This window comes from Lemur catta, chromosome 4 (assembly GCF_020740605.2).
Source record: "Lemur catta isolate mLemCat1 chromosome 4, mLemCat1.pri, whole genome shotgun sequence".
NCBI classification, from domain to species: Eukaryota; Metazoa; Chordata; class Mammalia; order Primates; family Lemuridae; genus Lemur; species Lemur catta.
In genome coordinates this window covers 53,995,571-54,016,930 of record NC_059131.1, presented here as the reverse complement: position 1 = coordinate 54,016,930, position 21,360 = coordinate 53,995,571, and the positions used below count along the sequence as shown (strand labels likewise).

Here is a 21,360-nt window from a genome sequence, read left to right as displayed (position 1 = left end):
GAATGCAATTCTACTAAAGTACCAAAACTGATACAAAAACACTTTGATTCCATTATCTTAACCTTTTAAATTTTGTATATTTTCTATTCGATTTTATTAACATCTGGCATATCTCTTTATTCTTTCTCTCTTACTCTAAACTCTTTATTTTAACCTAGTCCTATTGCAATATCATTGTGATACCCCTGCAATCACCCTGATTAAAAATCACTATTTTTAAAAAACAAAAAGAAAAAAAGGTTGAAATCTGAGTCAGAGATGGCAAATCAATAATTTCAAAATCAAAAATTCTAGCTTACACTACAAACAAAAAAACTAAGTTATATAAAACTCAGAGAATTAGACTAAAGAATAAACCGTTCCCTGGCGGTGGAAGAGATTACCAATTAGCCAGCAACACCAACTAGGAATTAGTATAATGAAGAACTTGAAAGGGTATTTGGTGCCACCTACTGGAAATGAAGCAGTAAGTATAAAACAAAGGTTTGGGGATTTGGGAGTTTTTTCCCTAGGGATTATTTTACACAAATGTATATGATGACCAGTTCATTAAGAAAACCGGAAAGTACAACTTTTGAATAAAGAACTGAAAATCCTAGGACAATATAGAAGTTGTGACCTCCAATACCCAGTGCCTCAAAGGCATTACATAAGCATTAATTGATTGACAGGCACAGTCCCCAAAATAAAAGTTGGGCATTCTAGAATGTATGAACCTAAATTTTATGACCAGAATTTTAAATAAAATGCTATGTGTAATAGTATAAATGTGGGATGACAACAGTTTATATCTTTGAGCATACATCAAGATAAATAGAATTGAGAGGCATACTTGAAAATGGGGATGTACAAAGACTTATCAGATTGTATTTATTGTTTCTTAGAAAGTTAAGACCCAGTCTCCTCCTCTGAGAGGCTTATATTCCAGATGGGGCATGGGATATTATGTTAAAAGGTAAATGCCAAAACTGAGCAGCAAGTTCATTACATGCTCTGGGAGTTCTGATGAAAAGATGATGGTTCAGTGAGTATCTCATAGTAGTAGGAAGGACAATGGTTGTCATATTATAATCCTTACGTATCTAAAAAGTTCTAAACTGCAGGAATTAAAACGCCCTATTTATAACTGAGTTTGACACCTTCTAACCACTATGACATTAAAATGTATTTTGTTTTAAAAGGTTTTGAGAATTGATTTTGTTCCCTGAAGTATAAAAATCAGGACTGAAAGTTTCTGCGTCGAGAGTATCAATCCCTTTCTTTGTGGTTCTTTTGGACACTCTAATATCATGATATCCAACATCATGATTTTTTCTTAACATTAAAAAAACATTTAAAGAATGGTGCTTTGCAAAAATTAGTCACTCCAAAATATTTTGTGATTTTAAAACATAAGGCAATGGTTAAATAAACTGTTGTATATACATTACACAAAACATTATGTAGCAGGTCTTTTAAAACGCAGATTTACATATTCTGGCATAGAAAGATCTCCAAGGAACAGTGTTGAGTAAATAATTAAGCTGTAAAATGATCCCTACATCATATTTTTTTTTAAAGGCCCAAACTATGTCTTTTCCTCACTTTCAACTCTGTTACATACATACATGCATGGACAAAGGATACATTGCAAAGGATCAGCAGTGAAGAAAGCACAATAGAATTGTGGGTACTGCTCAAAGGGAATTTAGCTTTGTCATATTTTAAAATTTTTACAAGTAATGGCCAGGCGTGGTGGCTCACGCCTGTAATCCTAGCACTCTGGGAGGCCGAGGAGGGTGGATTGCTCGAGGTCAGGAGTTCAAGACCAGCCTGAGCAAGAGTGAGACCCCTGTCTCTACTAAAAATAGAAAGAAATTATCTGGCCAACTAAAATATATATAGAAAAAATTAGCCGGGCATGGTGGTGCATGCCTGTAGTCCCAGCTTCTCGGGAGGCTGAGGCAGTAGGATAGCTTAAGCCCAGGAGTTTGAGGTTGCTGTGAACTAGGCTGACGCCACGGCGCTCACTCTAGCTGGGGCAACAAAAGCGAGACTCTGTCTCAAAAAAAAAAAAAAATTTTTTTTTACAAGTAAAATTATTAGCTGGGTAACTAAAGGCCAAAAAGAAAATCAGAGGAAATGGGTAAGTGAACAAAGATTACAGAATTCATAAATTTAACAGATATTTATTGAGTGTTTTACTATGTGCCAGGCACTACGTGGTGCTGGGGCTATAGCAGCAAACGAGACTGAAGCCCCATTTCTCAGAGCTTGCTGTCTAATGGAAGAGCCAGACAATAATAAGTTAATACAGACTATGTCAGAGAGGGACAAGTGCTGTGAGACACAGTAAAGCAGGGTTTGGAAAGCATGTGGAGAAATTGGAATTCTCATGTATTGCTTGTTAGAATGTATAATAAAATGGTGCAGCTGCTTTGGAAAACAGTTTGACAGCACCTCAAAAAGTTAAACATAGAGTTACCAATATGACCCAGTAATTCCACTCCTAAATATATTACCACAAGAACTGAAAACATGTTTATAGAAAAACTTGTACACTAGTGTTCATGAAATATTATTCTTAATAGTCAAAAAGTATAAACAACCTAAATGCCCATCAACTGATGAATGTGGTACATCTGTATCAACAGAAATACAGTATATCTATAGAACATTATTTGGCCACAAAAAGGAACGATGTACTAATACATGCTACAAAAACAAATGAACCTTGAAAATACTATGCTAAATGAAAGAAGCCAGACACGAAAGGGCACATATTGTATGATTCCATTTATATGAAATGTCTAGAACAGGTACACATGTAGAGATAGAAAGTGGTTTCCAGGGGTTGGGGGGATGAGGTGTGATTATTAACGGGTGTGGGGTTTCTTTTTGGGGTGATGAAAACATTCTGGAATTAGATAGTGATGATGGATGCATAACTGTGAATATACTATACTTTAGAAGGGTACATTATACGGTATGTAAATGTTACCTTTATTTTTTAAATGTTAAGAAAAAAAAAAGAGTAAAGCAAGGCACAGGGATAGAGAGGGAAGAAAGTTTGTTATTTTGGATAGGGTAGTCAGGAATGAACTTAGTTTGATCAGAGACCTGAACCATGCAAATCTGAAAGGTGGGGTAGGAGTGGGAACATTCCAGAAAGAAGAAAGAGCAGATGAGAAGACTCTGGGGGTAGACACATGACTGTTTTCAAAGAACAGCCAGGAGGCCAGCTAGTGCAGCAGAGTGCAGTGAGCAAGCAGGCGAGGCCATGGGAAGCCTGTAGACCACACTAAGGACTGGACTTTATTCTAAATGACAGAAAATCACTGGAGCCAGAAGCAACATTACCTGATGCACATTTTAAAGGTTCATCTCTGCTGCTGGGTGGAGAATAAGTAGGCAGTGAGGATGGAAGGAGGGAGACCTATTAGGAGGCTATTGCAGTAGGCCAAGTAAGAGAGCTTAAATTAGCATAGGTGGTAAAAAGTGGTCAGATTCATTGGACTGAATTTAAGAAATGAAAAAAGAAAAAAAGTGGTCAGATTCAAAAAGCACTCTGAGGTTACAGCCAAAAGGATTTGCTAATGAATGAGATGTGAGGTGTGGAAGAAAGATAAGAGTCAAGGAGGACCCCAAAGATTTTGGTCTGAGCAATGGAATGAATTGAAAGGGCCATTTACTGAGATGGGGAAGCCTCAGAGAAGACTGGGCAGGGAAATGAGAGTTCAGTTCAGTTAATCTTAAATTTGAGAAGCCTAATAATCTAGTTGTATATACCAGACTATAATTCAGTAAAATGGTCAGGCTGGAAGTATAAATTTGAGAGCCAGGGCAGAAGGCGTTTTTTTTTTGTTTTTTTTTTTTCCATCACCACCTTCCCATGCTGCTTGGCCACCACAGAAGGTGTTTTAAGCCATGCAAATGGATGACTCCTCAAGGTAGAGATTGAAAAGTCCAAGGACTGACCCCGGAGCACTCTAACATTAGGTACTTGCAAACAGAAGATACGGCCCAGCTTATGTCCTCTGTGAGGCAGCAGCCTGTTAGAAAAAGAAGACAAGGATGCTCCACCTTTGTTATTCTTCCAGAATTAGATGATCTAATGCATAAAAGTTCTTTCAAACCAAGACTTCTAGGATCAGAGGTGTGTTCTCCCTGGATTTTCAAAGGTTTCCTCTTTTTCCATTTCTTTGGTGTTAGCTCATGGACAAACTTATTGACCTACCAGGTTCTCCAGATTATTTATTTACCAAGTATGCTGTCTTAAGGATTTCAAATCAAATCTCGATCTATACCATACCAACAAAATGACAATCCACATTATAGCTCTTTTAGAATTTGTCTAGCAGGTTTTCTGATTTTTACCAGAAGATCTCCCCCCCAATAAAAAAACCAAAAATGACAATCTAAGAACGTATAATTTGGTTTGGGCTATGGCAGGGCTGGGGAACCTTCGGCCTGAAGGCCACATGTGGCCCTCCAGATCCCCAAGTGCAGCCCCTCAACTGAATCCAAACTTCACAGTCTCCTTCTTTCTTTCCTTCCTTCCTTCTTCTTTCTTTCTTTTCTTCCTCTTTCTTCCTCTTTCTTTTCCCTCCCTCCCTTCCTCCCTTATTATTATTACAAGGTTTTCTTCTATAAAGTTTGGATTCAGTCAAAAGGCCCCACTCAAGGATCCAGAAGGCCACATGTGGCCCCATGCCCACAGGCTCCCCACCCCTGCTTGGGATATAATATTTTAATCCTAGAAGATTTGGCTTACCCATTAAAATAACAAGAATTAGGCCTGCTTTCCTTAGGTATGCACAAAAATGGTCAGAAACAGTCCTTGTCTTGGATAATTTAGATACACAGTATTTTGGTGAGTAGAGGCATGGGGGACTATTTAGCTCCATTGAGAAAAAGTCCTAGCAAAATAACCCAACTGCCTGGGCTGGTGACAACTGTGCAAAGGGGCCTTCGAATTGTGTAACTGATGTAACACATTCAAATATTTAAGCACTGAAGGGAGTAGGTAGTATAAATGTCAATAGTTTCTGCCTTTATGGTCTGAATAGCACCAACTTTCTCATCTGGGAAATGGAAAATAATTGTACCTGCTCTATCTGGGGACCAGGAAGCAGTAAAAAAAAAAAAAAAAAAAAAAAGACAAAGAAAATAGTACTTACTATATCTATCTCATAAGGATTAAGTGAATCAGGGTGCTCTGTACACAGTACAATGCGATAATATTATTATTATTTTCTTTACAGGGAACCAACTTCCCAGGAAAGCTGCTAAAGAACTATAATAAGGCCGGGCGAGGTGGCTCATGTCTGTAATCCTAGCACTTTGGGAGGCCAGGAGTTCAAGACCAGCCAGAGCAATATATCGAGACTCTGTCTCTACAAAAAATAGAAAAAGTAGCTGGGTGTGGTGTGCGCCTATAGCCCTAGCTACTCAGGAGGCTGAGGCAGCAGGATCCCTTGAGCCCAGAAGTCTGAGGTTACAGTGAGCTATGATGACACTACTGCACTCTACCCTGGGCAATAGAGGGAGAGACCCTGTCTCAAAAAAAAAAAAACTACAATAGATGGTCAAATTTCAGATGCAAGAAGGATTTAAAAATCTAGCTAAAGACTAGTAAAATCATGTACATATAATCACTACAGAATTGTTCAAAGTAGCAAAATATTAGAAATAACTTAAATGTCCATCAACAGGGGATTAAACATAGTCCATTGAATAATGGACTATAAAGTAGCCCTTTAAAAAAAAAAGTTTTACAAGTTCTGATAAGAAACAATCTTAAAATGTACTAGTAAGTGAACAAAGGCTAGGTGCAGAACAGAGTGTAGAGTTTTCTTGTATATGAATAACATATGTAAATATATGTTAATATAATTGTATATGTATACAATGTCTCTGAAAGGATACATAATTAACTCATCACCCTTTGTATCACCTGAATCCTGTTCCATGTGTGTTTTCTTTTTTGACAGAGTCTCACTGTGTTGCCCTGAGTAGAGTGCCATGGCATCAGCCTAGCTCACAGCAACCTCATACTCCTGGGCTCAAGTGATCCTCCTGCCTCAGCCTTCTTAGTAGCTGGGACTACAGGCGTGTGCCACGACACCAGCTAATTTTTCTACTTTTAGTAGAGACAGAGTCCACTCTTGCTCAGGCTGGTCTCCAACTCCTAAGTTCAAGCGATCCTCCCGCCTTGGCCTCCCAGAGTGCTAGGATTACAGGCGTGAGCCACTTCACCTGGCCTATTCCATGTGTTTATAATACTTACTCAAAACAATAAAATTTAAAATCTAGACACAGAGCTTCAAACATCAACAAGGTATAAAACAGAATGGGTTGATGGTTACTATCTTCAATATAAAAAGACCTTTTTCTTCAAATGAGAAAAAGAAAAGCTTGCCAAAAGACAAATGGATCCAAGATTTGGAACTGGCATTTCACAAAAGAAATACCCGTGGCTAATATATTTAAAAAAATATTCATCCTCCCTAGAAACTGAACAGAAATAAAACCAAACACAGTACCAGTATTTTACCCACTGGATAAGAAATTATTACACCTAATATTTGTACATGTATATGAAATGAGAATGCTTACACTTCACTAGAGTTGGTTGTTACCTTCTAGTCATATATATCAAAAGCCTTAAAACATGCACACACACCTCTCTTTATCTCACCTGCAATGCTACATCTAAGAACTGAGCCTGAGGAAATAATGGAACAAGTACAAAAATATATACGTAATGGGGATAGACAGTGGTCACAGTTTAATTATAATGGCAAGTCATGGGAGACAAGCCAATGTTTACCAGTAAGGGATCAGTTAAAAAATTATGATATAACCAAGGAGCTACTAAAAGCTAAGTTTACAAAGTATATTTAAAAGTATAAAAAAATGTTCACAATACATGGCAGAAAAAGGGTCAGAGAAAGAACTGTGTGTGTGTATACATACACATATATTCTGATCTTATGGTTAGGGGTGAGCAATATATACCCACAGGAGCCTGAAAAGACATATACCAAAACATTAATACTCATTATTTCTGGGAGTAGACTACAGTAGATTTTTGGCTTCTCTTTTACTTTTTGGTTTCTCCCAAGTTTGTTTTTTTTTTTTTAATAATAAGCATGTGTTGCTTTTATAATTGAGGCAAAATAATAAATGGTATTGGGGGAAAACACAGAAGATACAAAAATCCGAAGTTATACTTTTTCATTCTTCTAATTTTTAAACTACTAAGAATCAAGACACCTAAATCTATGTTAGAAAAAAAAGAAAAAGTCTAGGGAGATTCTTTTACCTAGTAACAAAAATATTTATCAAATATAAAAGGTTAGAAATATTGCTTTATTGGAGAACTTACATCCAAATTACTTTCATGTTTTTCAAAAAGTCCTAATGAGTATCCAAGAAGAAAACATATACAACTTCCACAGGAATAAGGACAAACAAAATGGGGTTGATGACTGCCACAAATGATATTTCCTAAAAGACAAAAGTGTATATTTAACCTTTTTTCTTTTGAGGCAAGGTAAGTGAACTGCACACATCATAAATAAGATTTTCTTACTTTGTAAGGAGAAGAACTGGGATCCTGGTTTTGATGCATACAAATTAACAAAATATAAAATTCATTCTCTGACCAAGATGAGGGGAAAAAAATCATTCTTCAACATTTCAAGCCTCATGCAATGAAATCCAAAGGTCTGTTGAATCCACCTTTTCGATTCATGTACTGCCTATGATGAGAAGAGAAAATTCATTGTTTATTAAAAAAAAAATCCTGGACTCCTTTTATAAAAAAAAAATAACATGCTTCAGAGATTAAACCTATAAGCCATCTTTAAAATGGCAAAGTCTAGGGTAAAAACTATTCAAGGTTATTTAATACACATTAAGAAATTGTTTCACTTTCAAAATAAACCAAAACCTCTCAGATTTCTTTAAATTCCAAATAGCAACATAGAAGTATACCTTCAAAATTATTTAAAAAAAAAATCCATTGAAAAACCCATATTTATTCTAGGTAACACTAAACATATAGTTTGGAAATAGAGGAGTTACAAAATAGGCACCTATGGAGCAAATTCAGTTGCACATTGTAATAATTGTCCTCATAAGCCCCTATTTGAAGGTAATTTTACAAAAGACTGTTCAAGATGATTCTAGTACCTTAGCTCACAACAGTCTCAAATCACGTTATCCACAGTCTAAATTAATTGGAATTTAGTCTTTTATCAGTGATAAAGGTAGAGAGAAAGGCAATGTTTGAAAACATCTTGTCTTTTTCATTCATTAAGAATTCAATGAGTTTCAAGTATGGAATGGTTTGTTCCAGATCTGAGGTACAAATAAAATATGACTATATGTGACAGAAAAATACATTTACAGTTAAAATCTTTACACAATCTAGGTAAATAGTCCAGGAGGGATCTATTTAAATGTATACTTACAATAAAATCAAAATCCACACACTTGAGATGATGCTTTTTTGAGGAAATTACTATCTACAGCCCTAAAACATTTAAGCCAACTATCCTCTAATAGCTATTATTAGCTCAAATGTAAATGGGAAAGCGATTTTTAACACACCAGGATATAAGCAATGAAGATAATATTTCATTAAAACAAGGAACAGTATGGAAAACTGCTGTATTTCCTACAAACATGATTATCCCAAAATAAAATTCTTTTCTTAGCAGGACACTGATTTCATTAGCTCAAACACAATAATGGGGGCTATACATACCTGTACTTTCTCTTCTGAGACACATTTATGGCATAGGCATTTACAGAGCCATCCACCTTCTTTCCCTGAAGAAAAACAACAAACAAAAAATAGGAAGGATACATTAAATGCCTGGATCAGAGTTGGACCCCACAGACACATTTAAATGGCAAGATCCATTTAAGAAAAAGACAGCTCAATGAGGGAGGGGGAATTTTCAGATCCTGATGATATCCATGAACTCCCAAGTATTAGAACTGTCTGCTCACAGTTTTATAGTCATACATCAGCAATTAATACAATAGTCGGCCAGGCGCGGTGGCTCACGCCTGTAATCCTAGCACTCTGGGAGGCCGAGGCAAGCGGATTGGTTGAGCTCAGGAGTTCAAGACCAGCCTGAGCAAGAGTGAGACCCCGTCTCTACTAAAAATAGAAAGAAATTACATGGACAGCTAAAAATATATATAGGAAAAATCAGCCGGGCATGGTGGCACATGCCTGTAGTCCCAGCTACTCGAGAGGCTGAGGCAGAAGGGTCGCTTGAGCCCAGGAGTTTGAGGTTGCTGTGAGCTAGGCTGACGCCATGGCACTCTAGTCCGGGCAACAGAGTGAGACTCGGTCTCAAAAAAAAAAAAAAAAAAAAAAAAACCCACAATAGTCAAACCAACAAATATTCATGGTATATATTAATATGTTATCTACAAGGTATGCCAGGAAGTAGGCAGGATGCCAGGAAGTAGGAAGCAGATCCTAACATTTTTTGGTCAAAGAATCCTTTGACACCAGATAAAAGTTGTGGATATTATCTCCAGAAAATTTCATCATCACACAAAATTTAACTTACAACCTTAGCTCAGGATATTCTCTAATCACAGCTGGAACAGTAGCCATTCACCTAAATCCCACTTCTTACACAGGCCTTGCTATTCTGATCTTTAAATCAAGAATCAGAACAGAGAACAGCAGACACTAATGTTAGGTTGTTATGTGTTACTTTCATTTTGGCCTTTCTGAACGTGGCACCTACCCTCTTTTTCACTAATTCCTGTATGGGTCTTCTGATCTAGCCAAATCAACTCACCATAGCCACCTGCCCCTGGGCTACTCCTCATGCCTGAATTGCTTTCCCTGCCTCCATCCAATCTTTAACTGTCTGGTTCTTATCCATTGTTCAAGGCCCAATGCAAACACTCCAGCTGCCAAGAAGTGCACAGTACTCTCCATTTTCTATCCTATCATCATGATGTATATCATGATATAATTTCCCCCGTGAGACTGCAAGCTTTTTCAACCTAGGATATATCTAAGACTCACCTATGTACTCCCACATCCTAGGCCACTGCACTCACCAAGTGTTCAGAAAATGACTCTTAAACGAATATTACCAGCTGATGTCATGACACATCAAAGATCCCCAACTCCCTTCCTCCTCCATAATAGTAGTAAAGTGTAGCCTGTTTATGTAGCATACTTATTAGATATCCACGCTAGGGCAAAAAACAGATTCTGACCCATTGGCCTAAAGGCATGCACAGGTAAGCTAAAATAAATATATTTGTACTTACTTTTCTATTCTTGTTTTCACCTATTTTGGGGGGATACTGGACAAATTACTTGAGGCATATGATTTTGACCTCTCAAGAATAGGAGGGAGGCATGACTTGGAAAGACTGGCCTTGGAACAAAAGTAAATGATGCTAACCTTTTTACTAAGTTCAATTCCTAAAGGCTTCCTGATTTTTGGAAACTATTTGCAGAGTTGCATATTATTAGCCTTATTCTCATTTATTTACATGCTGGCATAGAAAATTATCCATTAATAAATATAACCAAACATTGAACCTTTCTAGAACAATGTTAAAATAGAGGAGAAAAACAGGATGAAGTGGCACATGCCTGTAGTCCCAGCTACTTGGGAGGCTAAGGCAGGAGGATCTCTTGAGCCCAGGAGTTCAAGTCCAGCCTGGGCAACATAGCAAGATTTCATTTCTTAAAAAAAAGAAAATAGAAGGGAAAATACGACTACACTGGCATATGAAAAGCTCCCACAATAGATCAATGATGAAATATCACAAGATATACATTAGTAAAAAATACAAAACCACTGAGACACTTTATAACCGATACTCACGAAGCCAACTGCATACGAACTACATTAACATGTAACTTGTAAATGTCATTAAAAAACGACTGACGGCCGGGTGCGGTGGCTCACGCCTGTAATCCTAGCACTCTGGGAGGCCGAGGTGGGTGGATCATTTGAGCTCAGGAGTTTGAGACCAGCCTGAGGAAGAGTGAGACCCTGTCTCTACTAAAAATAGAAAGAAATTACATGGACAACTAAAAAATATATATATACATATATAAAGTTAGCCGGGCATGGTGGCGCATGCCTGTAGTCCCAGCTACTTGGGAGGCTGAGGCAGGAGGATCGCTTGAGCTCAGAAATTTGAGGTTGCTGTGAGCTAGGCTGATGCCACGGCACTCTAGCCCAGGCAACAGAGTGAGACTCTGTCACAACAAAAAAAAAAGACTGACATCATTTGGTCTGATGGTATTCCATAATTTTTATTATATAAGATCTATGAATTCTCACCTAATTTTTCCTTTAGAGATAAACATCTTCAGCACTGACTATATTTAAAAGCAAAGGGTGGCACCATCTTTACACCTTTTAGCAACTTCCAACATAACATCAGGCAATAGTAAAACCAAAAACAAATAAAATAATTCCAGTTAGTTCTTTCCCCATTCTTCTAAAAACAATAAAATGATAGTTGCTTTACTTTTGAGATATTTTTATTCACCCTATATATATATATATATATAAATAAACCATTTCACTTACAAAGTACTCTTTGGAAAAACAAACCAGGATTTGGTGTATTCTAGGAAAAAAAAGCTGATACATAAACTGCATTAAATTCCAAAATTGGGCTCACATAGCATTGCAAAAACATTCTTAATTTTCTTACCTCACAATAGTCATGCCTCAGTACCCCTCTTAGGTTATATACTGTCACTTTATTTATTTATTTTTTTTTTGAGACAGAGTCTCACTTTGTTGCCCGGGCTAGAGTGAGTGCTGTGGCGTCAGCCTAGCTCACAGCAACCTCAAACTCCTGGGCTTAAGCGATCCTACTGCCTCAGCCTCCGGAGTAGCTGGGACTATAGGCATGCGCCACCATGCCCGGCTAATTTTTTCTATATATATTTTTAGTTGTCCAGATAATTTCTTTCTATTTTTAGTAGAGATGGGGTCTCCCTCAGGCTGGTCTCGAACTCCTGACCTCGAGCGATCCACCCGCCTCGGCCTCCCAGAGTGCTAGGATTACAGGCGTGAGCCACCGCACCCGGCCTATACTGTCACTTTAAAATGTGAGCTCTATGCAATTACATTAGTTAGAAACTCATAGCATCTGACATTATCTCACTCTATTAAACAACTCAGTGGAATACAAGATTAGGGGAAATGGATTATTTTTGACAATTTTTTCTCAAAAATCTCCATTTCTACTTGCAAAACTCAATGAAAAGACTTAAAATTCCTGGCCTGGCACAGTGCTTCACATCTGTAATCCTGGCATTCTGTAAGCCAAGGTAAGAGGATCGCTTGAGCTCAAGAGTTCGAGACCAGCCTGAGCAAGAGGGAGAGTCCATCTCTACTAAAAATAGAAAAGTTAGCCTGGCGTGATGGCATGCACCTGTAGTCCTAGCTATTCAGGAGGCTGAGGCAGGAGGATGGCTTGAGCCCAGGAGTTTGAGGTTGCAGTGAGCTATGATGACACCACTGCACTCTAGCCAGTGTGACAGAGCAAGACTCTGTCTCAAAAAAAAAAAAAAAAAAAAAAGACTTAAAATTCTAGAAAAGATATTTAACATACTGTCTTTCCACAGACCCTTCCACTCTCTCCATTCCCCCCTTTTCCTTTCCCTATGCCCATCTCTCCATTTCCCCTCTTCCCTCTTTCCCTTCCCCACCTCCCTATCTTTTTCTACTCTCTGCCTCCTCTTATGTACAAGCCTCCCTCTTTTTCCTCCTCCCTCCTTTTTTTTTGAGACAGGGTCTCCTTCTGTCACCCAGGCTGGAGTGCAATAGCATAATTACAGCTCATCGCAACCTCAAACTTCTGGGCTCAAGTGATCCTCCTGCCTTAGCCTCCCGAGTAGCTGAGACTACAGGCATGCGCCACTATACCTGGTTAATTAAAAAAATTTTTGTGTAGAGACAGGGTCTTGCTATGTTGTTCAAGCTGGTCTCAAACTCCTGGGCTTACGTGATCCTCTTGCCTCAGCCTCCCAAAGTGCTGAGATTACAGGAGCCCACTTCCCTCATCTCTCCAGTATTGTGATGAAGGCTAGACGGCATTCACTTTCCAATCCACCTCCCTCTGAGCTGTGAGACATTATGCAGCTGCCCAATATCATCTTTATCTGGCAGCTAGATTTTGTTCTTCTGTTCCCCAGCAGCTCCCCTCCCTGTAACATCATTCTGGGTTAACTGCATTACCCAGGCTCCCCAGTCTGACACCTCAGAGGCATCACTGACTACTCACTTCCACTCCCCCTGCTCCTGAGTGATTCTCAATCAGTTCAGGCCTTCATGCTCTTTCACTTGCACAAATCAGGAGTTCTCCCTGCCTCCAATCTAACCTACCTGCCAGATGAACTCCAAGCTGCCCCCAGAGTCATCTTTCTAAAACACATATATAACTGTGTCACTCCCTTGCTTAAAAATCATTGTTTCCTCTCCTTAATTCCGAAAGAATCGGCTGGGTGTGGTGGATCATGCCTATAATCCTAGAACTCTGGGAGGCTGAGGTGGGAGGCTCACTTGAGGTCAGGAGTTCAAGACCAGCCTGAGCAAGAGTGAGACCCCCGTCTCTAGCCAGGTGTGGTGGCACATGCCTGTAGTCCCAGCCACTTGGGAGGCTGAGGCAGAGGGATCACTTGAGCCCAGGAGGTAGAGGTTGCCATGAGCTAGGCTGATGCCACGGCCCTGTAGCCTGGGCAACAGAGCGAGACTTTGTCTCAAGAAAAAAAAAAAAAAAAAAAAATTCCTAAAGCATCAACTCTAAATTCCTTAGCATGGCTAAGAATATTAAAAGTGTGCTGCGATTTGGCTCCTACCTCTATTTCTAGCCTTAGTCATAGTCACTAGCCCATCAGCACCTTTTTACTAGTCACTGAATTTGAAATTCTCATAATACACTATGCTCCTTCACACCTACATGGCATTTTTGTGAGCTCTTCCCTCTACTTGAAATGATCTTCTTCCTCTTATTTGTCTGATCACCTCTACTTGCACTTTAAGATCTATCTCAAACATCATCCCTGGCAACACTCCCTGAATTCCAATGGCAGTTCATTGCTTCCTCCTCTGTATTCTCAAAGGCCCTTCAAACAGGTAGTTATTGTCTTATAACCAAATAAACTTGTATAAATGGAAAAGAATATGGAAAGACGGGACAGTCATAATGGATTAATTCAAATCAGAATGTGTACCTGGTTGCCTGTTTTACTTACTTTTGTGGAATCAAAGGAAGCAAATCCCATTAACTTCATCATTTCTATTTCTTCCTCTGTTTTGCCCTCTAAGTCTTCCTCTGCAAAAATAAATGATAATTTTTTGAACTCTCCTATCATTTGATATTATATATAAATAAAAAGAGAGGTGGCAACAGATTAATATTATTTGACCTACTCACCAGGAGAAAACACACAAAAGATTTAGCTAAGCCGGGCTCAATAGCGTGTGTGTATAGTCCCAGCTACTCAGGAGGCTGAGGCTGAGGCAAGAGGATCACTTGAGCCCAAGAGTTTGAGACTAGCCTGGGCAAAATAGAGAAACCCCTGTCTCTAAAAAAAAATAACAAAGTAAAATAAAATAAAGAAAAAAACCAATTATTTAAAGACAAGTCTAATGAAAAAATTCTTCTTAAATCTGAACAAATTATAACTTACAGTGTAAGAAAAATAATGTGCTCTCCTTAGAGCCTTTAGACAGGAATACCTTTAACATCAGATGTGACACTATCTATCTGGTTCTGAAGATACTTCCAAAACAGAATATTCTCCTGTTTTGAACTACTATTCCTAGATTATATCAGGAGCACCATAGATAACCAGCAACTCACTAAGGTATCACTAAAATACAATCTCAAAACCATATGCAATGAACACTATAGAAAGTTTAATATTTAAATGTTCAAAAATTAAACTTTCATAATTTTATCATGACTGAAGTTATCTAAACAAGGCTGTACTTTTCCTACAGTTATTTATCTAATAACATTACCAGTAATCTGACGTTCTTTACTCTTGGTTTCTTTAGTTTCTTTCTTTTCCTCATCTCTTCTTTCTTTCAGTCGAGAAGGGGAAGGAGATGTGGATCTATGCCGTCTTGGAGATCTAATATTTATAAGTAAAGATGTTAGAAACAGACATACAGGGGGACTTCGTACTGATCAGCACAGATATGACTGAGTTCCTCAAAGGTGACGGCTGAATAAAAGCCAGGCTCCAGAGAACCAGGAGTCCATTCCCCATAGCAGAGCAAGGTAGAAGGTTCCGCCAAGGCCTTGATTGTTAACAAAAAAAGTTAAAAATATAGTTTACTGCTTAATCTCTGCTTACTCATCAGTTGCATGCAGTACAGCTAGGGCTTGAAAGTTTTAATACAAATTTTAAAAGTTTCTAACAATTACACACACAAAAGCTGAGTTAAACGTAATTGATGCTTTTAAGAATCAGAGTCCATTTCTAAGCTTTCATCAAGACCATCCATTCTTAATTACATACTTGAATAAATCATTATCACCAAAAAGTTAATTAAAAACAAAAACAAATACAAAATATTTATTTCTGACTCTTGCTTGCCAATCACTATGCTAAGTAGTTTCCACGTATTATTTCTCAATTACTCCTGAGGACAACTCTATGATGTAGACTGCCATTAACCCCATTTAACCAAGGTGAATCTAGCTTTAGATTAATGTGGGATTAAGTGTCCTCCATTTCATGAAACTGTAAATCCCCATAGCGATCAAAACAAGGTAAAGGGCAGCGACCAGTTTCTTCAGCACTTGTGGTAAAGCTTCTGGCTTATTTTCTGCACTCACCTGGAGCGTCTTCGGTGTGGGGATCGTGAGCGGCTCCTTCTCCGATCTCTTTCCCGGGACCGGGACCTCTCTCGGCGCCTGCGATCTCTCTCCCGGGATGTAGACCGGGACCGCCTACGTTCTAATACAAACATACAAAAATTGCAGAGCCAAAAATTACCCCAAATATCTAGAGCTGCACCGTCCAACAGAAATATAATACAAGTCATTTTTAGTAGACATATTAAAAAGATAAACGAAACCAGTGGGATTAATTTTAATGATATATGTTTTTAAGTCAATATATCCAAACTATTATCATTTTGACATGCAAGCAATATAAAAAGTTATTAACAAGATATTTTATGTTTGTTCGTGGGAAATCTGGTGTATATTCTACATTCTTCTCAGTTCACATTAGCCACATTTGAAGTATTAAATAACCACAAGTGGCTCAAGGCCTTAGTTAACTTTTAAGCAAATTGTATCTCGACGAGCTGAAATTGACAAAAACTAACCAGCTAAACTGAAGGTCTAAGTTAGATCTCCTGATGGAAATACAGGGTTATTTACATCGCACTGCCTCATTTAAGGGACTGAGGGCCAGACATCACAAGATGAGCTCCCTGGACTCAACATTCTTAATATCAATTTCTCTGTTTATGAACTAGGCGGAAAACTAACATTTACTTAACATCTAAAGCCAGACAGAATCACATACTGAATGTCATGGAAGCTGACATTAATTCTCACATCAGTTTTTGTTGTTGTTTTGAGACAGAATCTCCTCTGTCGCCCTGGAGTGCAGTGGCTTCATCACAGCTCACTGCAGTCTCGAACTTCTGGGCTCAAGCAATCCTCCCGCCTCAGCCTCCCGAGTAGCTGGGGCTACAGGCGTGCACCACTACACCCAGCTAATTTTCTAAATTTTTTTGTAAAGAGGTGGTCTGGCTATGTTTCCCAGGCTGGTCTTTAACTCCTGGGCTCAAGCTATCCTCCTGCCTCGGCCTCCAAGAATGCTGGGATTACAAGCGTGAGCCACCACTCCCAGCCTCACATCAGTTTTTAAAAGTAGCTAATATTAATATTATCCCCAGTGACTAATTACAGGAACTAAATTCAGAAAGGCTGGGTGACTTGTCCACAGTCACCCAGAAATCTAGTGAAAGAACTGTAGTTTCATTGTAAGCCCACCAGCCACAGTACAATTAAAGTTATTGTATGAAGCTGACAAAGAGTCGGTGAAACCTCAGTTCAGCGGGCAAAACAAAAAACTGCCGTCAAACTGGAGGGTCCGGAGGGAAGAGCGTGGGGCCCAGGTCTTCACTCCCCAACCACCCCTCGCTCTCCTCCTCGGGAGAAAAGGGCCCGCCTCTACGCTTCCCTGCTACCAATTTAAAAAAAAAAAAAGGGACGCGCCTCTGACCGAGCCCCAGGCCCCCCGAATTGCTTCTGAACTCACCCCTCCGTGGGGAGCGGCTGCGACTGCGGCCCATTTGCAGGCCCGCTCCTCCTTACACCGCTCCGGAAACGACTGTGCAACAACTTCCGGGAGGTGCGGGAACTGAGCTTTTATTACCGACTGGAAAATGTCTAAACGAGTTGCAAGGGTTCCGGTCCCTAAAGAAGGGAGGCTGCACCGAGCCAATCCGAGATCACGCGGCCGCGCCCCAGAGGCCACGTCTGGGCTCCTAGAGTCCCGTAGGCGCCGAGGTAGGAAAAGAGTTGTCATTTCTGCTCCGCCAGCCCCACTTTCGCAGCGGCTTCACCATTTTCTTGTCCACGGTGGGCATCAAAATATGCGATTTGATGTTATTATAGAGATGTCTGGAAAATTTAGCCATATACACACCGCCCTAATACAGCGTTCATTTTCTTCTCTATTTTTCTTTACATTTCTTGTCCACATGTATAAAATACTTTGCATCAAACCAATTCTAAACATACACAAACAGCATATATTTTTGGATTTTTTCACATAACATTCTCTCATAAGGAGTGAATGTGCTAATATTCACCGTCCTGTCTGCTTTGTATCTTCTCAGATGCCAGCATTGACAAGGCACTCAAAACCTCCTATGGACACTTGGAAGGAAAAGTAAAGGCCCCATGGTCCATCCTACCTCACAAGTACCTCCCAGATGCTGCCTCCATCTTCAAAAGCCTTTAGAGTATTCAAAACTACAAAAATGATGAGAAAGGCTGTCTTGCTGCCACAAGCTGAACTGTCTGTGGTAGAACAAAATACACTTAACCAGGAAAGATTTGAACATCTGTTTCTAATTGAAACAACTCTTTTCAGCCAAAGATCTGGGAAGGGACTAGATTAGGTTGGAGACACCCTGTCCACCAATCACAAATTTTAAAATTAGATTAATACATTTTGATGTGGTCTCTTTAATACCTGTTCCAACCCAACTTCCTGGAAAGAACCAGCCATGATATCTAGGATTTCCTCCACCAGGCCTGACGCCCCAACTTCTTTGAAATTTCCCTGGGAGAATTCGCACTAAGGTATGGAACAAGGAGGTTCAAGTGGGGTGCAGGCCCCAGGGAGGAAGATTTAGGGACATCACTGGAGAAACACACCAGTAATGGTTGAAGAAATTGTCCATATGGGCCAGGCGCGGGTGGCTCACGGCTATAATCCTAGCACTTTGGGAGGCCAAGGTGGGCAGATCGTTTGAGCTCAGGAGTTCCAGACCCGCCTGAGCAAGACCGAGACCCCATCTCTATAAAAAAATAGAAAGAAATTAGCTGGACAACTAAAAATATATGGAAAAAATTAACTGGGCATGGTGGCACATGCCTGTATTCCCAGCTACTCGGGAGGCTGAGGCAGAAGGATTGGTTAAGCCCAGGAGTTCGAGGTTGCTGTGAGCTGGGCTGACGCCACAGCACTCTAGCCCGGGCAACAGAGTGAGACTCTGTCTCAAAAAAAAAAAAGAAAAAAGAAATTGTCCATAGGGAAGACAGGGAAATTATGGGAAGCCTAGCTATATACTAGAGTTGGATAAGAGAGGAAGAACATGGTGGCCTCAAATGGTGGCTAAAAACACTTATTCCTTCTTTCTTGCCCAGGGATGGAGTCTTGTCTGATGAAAACACTTTTGGAGAAACCCCTCCAGGCCTCCAAAAATGGTTAGGAGGTATGGTGGAGATCAGTTGAATATACAAACATTTTTTGAATGCCTACTATGTATGGACACTATATCACTTTGTCACTAGGATGAAAAGATGAATAAGACATGATTCCTGCCTCAAGGAGCTTACAGTTTAGTTGTGGAAGAAGACGGATGAGGACACACTTTCCCTAGAATGTGGTAAGATATGTGCAGTGTGCTAATGGAAACATGAAAGAAGGTATTCGGTCTAATTTGGTATTCCAAGAAGGTTTCCTGGAATAATAATAATAATAATAATATAGCTAATATATACTCTGCTAACTGTATGCCAGGCACTGTTATAAAAACAATGTATAGAAACAATGTTTATGTACACAGATGTACGTATATGTATATGTGTGTGTATGTGTGTGTAATTGAACCCTGAGACTCAAAGGAAAAGTTGTCCAGGTAAAGGGCAGGAGTAGCAGCAACAGCAAAGACACAGAGGTGTGTCACACTATGGCATATGCAAGTCCTAGAAGAGATTTGATTTTTTTTTTTCGTTTTTCTCCACATGTTCTAAATGAGATTTGATATTACCATCACACTGAATTCACCATGGTGGACCATACTAAGTACCAGGAACTTTATAGTCAAGGTGGGGAGAGGCCACTGGAGTATTTTAGGCTGGGCAGTAACATGACCAGATTTGTGTTTTAGGTGGTTCATTCTGGCTGCCAGATCTAAAGACTTGACCCAGAAAGAACAGATGGAGGGAATGAAGGTGTGAGGGCTTGCATTAAGGCAATGATGGAAAAGAAAGAGAAAAGAAAACAGAATCAGGAGACATTTGAGGAGTAGCATGGCAGGTCTTGATGGCTGGTTGGATCCAGGCGGTGGGAAGAGGGAGAAGAAATGACTCCCAAGCAGGGCTGGCTTCACTGGCATGTGAACTGTGCAGTCACACAGCATCCTGCACCTAGAAGGGCCTTCTGGTTGGCTTAATGCTCAGCTGTTGCCACTCTTGAAATTCATACTAATTTTTGAACAAGAGACCCTGCATTTTCATCTTGCACTGGATCTGGCAAAAAGTATGTATCTCTTAGTGATGCTTACTAAAGTGAGAAAGTGATAGTTTGTCAGTTCACTACACAACTGAAACATGATGGTGAGTGCATGTGAGAGACACAAGGAGAAGGCAGTGACAGGTGATTCCTTTTGTATGTGAGGGCCCCTATACCCCTAGGTCCTCCCTCATCAATTAAGTGAAACTTTTTTGTATATGTTTGCTCCACAGTGGGAGAACCTAGTTACACTTCTGCTTGTGGTGGAGAGGGAGAAAGTACCTAATGAACATCCAGATAGTTATTTTTGGCAGGCATTTGACCACCTGCAGACTGAGTGATAATTAGGGAAGAGATGAGGGATAAAGATAGAGATGGGGGGGCGGTTATGAATGACAGGATTCCATGAAATTGTCCTAAAGAGAAGAGTGGTAAGCCAAGGATGGCCTCCAGGGGAAATGTGGGCTTACACAGAAGAGGAAAGGCCCACAGAGGAAGCCAAGATGCAGTTGCCAGTTATAAAAACAGGAGTACAATTCAAAGGGGACGAATTTCAAGAAGGAATAACAGTGGTCAGTGTTGCAGGCTGAATAATGGCCACCCAACGATGTCCTTATATCTGGAACCTGTGAATATGACCTTACATGGGAAAGTTTTTGCATATGTGATTATGTTAAGGATATTGAGACAGGAAAATTATCCTGAATTATCCAAGTGGACTGTAAATGGCATCACAAATATCCTTATAAGAGAGAGGCAGAGGGCTATTTGGTACTTACATTAGAGGAGGAGGCAATGTGACCACAGAGGCAGAGATTGGAGTGGTGTGCCCATAAGCCAAGGAATGCCCACAGCCACCAGAAGCTGGAAGAGGCAAAGAACAGATTCTTCTCTAGAAACTCCAGAGGGAGCACAGCCCTGCCGACCCCTTGGCTTTGGCCTTGATTTTGGACTCCTGGCCTCCAGAATAATGACAGAATAAATTTCCATTGTTTTAATCCACCAACTCTGTGGCAATTTGTTGCAGCAGGCTCAAGAAGCTAATACCATCAGCTATGTCAAATGCAGTAGAAAATCCTTTAAAGTAAGAACTGCCAAATGTCCACTGAATTTAGCAATATAGAAGCCATTGGTGAACTTGCTGAAAATTGTTTGAGTGGAGAGTAGGCTAAGGAAAATAACAAAGAATTGCATTTATCTTTCCTAGTCCCTAAATCCATACCAGGGAAATGAAAGAAGATGCCATCAGTAGACCAGAAACTGAGGAATTTTCCAATTAGAAAAACCATATGTAAGACAATGGCAATTCAACACAGCTAAATAAGATGCCTGAAAAGGTGAGCATATCTGTTTTT

At 39.7% G+C, this 21,360-nt stretch overlaps 1 protein-coding gene and 1 non-coding gene across 3 annotated transcripts; one reads left to right on the top strand and one right to left on the bottom strand.

Moving 5' to 3' along the window:
* Positions 1–4,307: 4,307 nt before the first annotated feature.
* LOC123637612 lies at positions 4,308–4,368 on the top strand. The gene has a single exon (XR_006734966.1). It is a non-coding gene; the product is annotated as a U7 small nuclear RNA (small nuclear RNA).
* A 2,964-nt stretch (positions 4,369–7,332) lies between these two features.
* On the bottom strand, positions 7,333–17,384 carry SNRNP27 (small nuclear ribonucleoprotein U4/U6.U5 subunit 27). 2 transcript variants are annotated; one of them, XR_006734731.1, is made up of 7 exons: positions 17,297–17,384; positions 15,856–15,976; positions 15,033–15,145; positions 14,261–14,340; positions 8,756–8,820; positions 7,577–7,745; positions 7,333–7,491 (listed from the first exon to the last, which is right to left on the bottom strand). XR_006734731.1 is itself a non-coding variant. In XM_045549781.1 (6 exons), exons 1-6 carry the CDS (start codon positions 17,328–17,330, stop codon positions 7,691–7,693), a joined length of 468 nt encoding a protein of 155 aa, XP_045405737.1. In that variant the 5' UTR covers positions 17,331–17,384; the 3' UTR covers positions 7,333–7,690. The 2 variants fall into 2 exon arrangements, 1 of the variants encoding a protein (XP_045405737.1); XM_045549781.1 differs by having other exon boundaries at positions 7,333–7,745.
* Between the last annotated feature and the right edge of the window lie 3,976 nt (positions 17,385–21,360).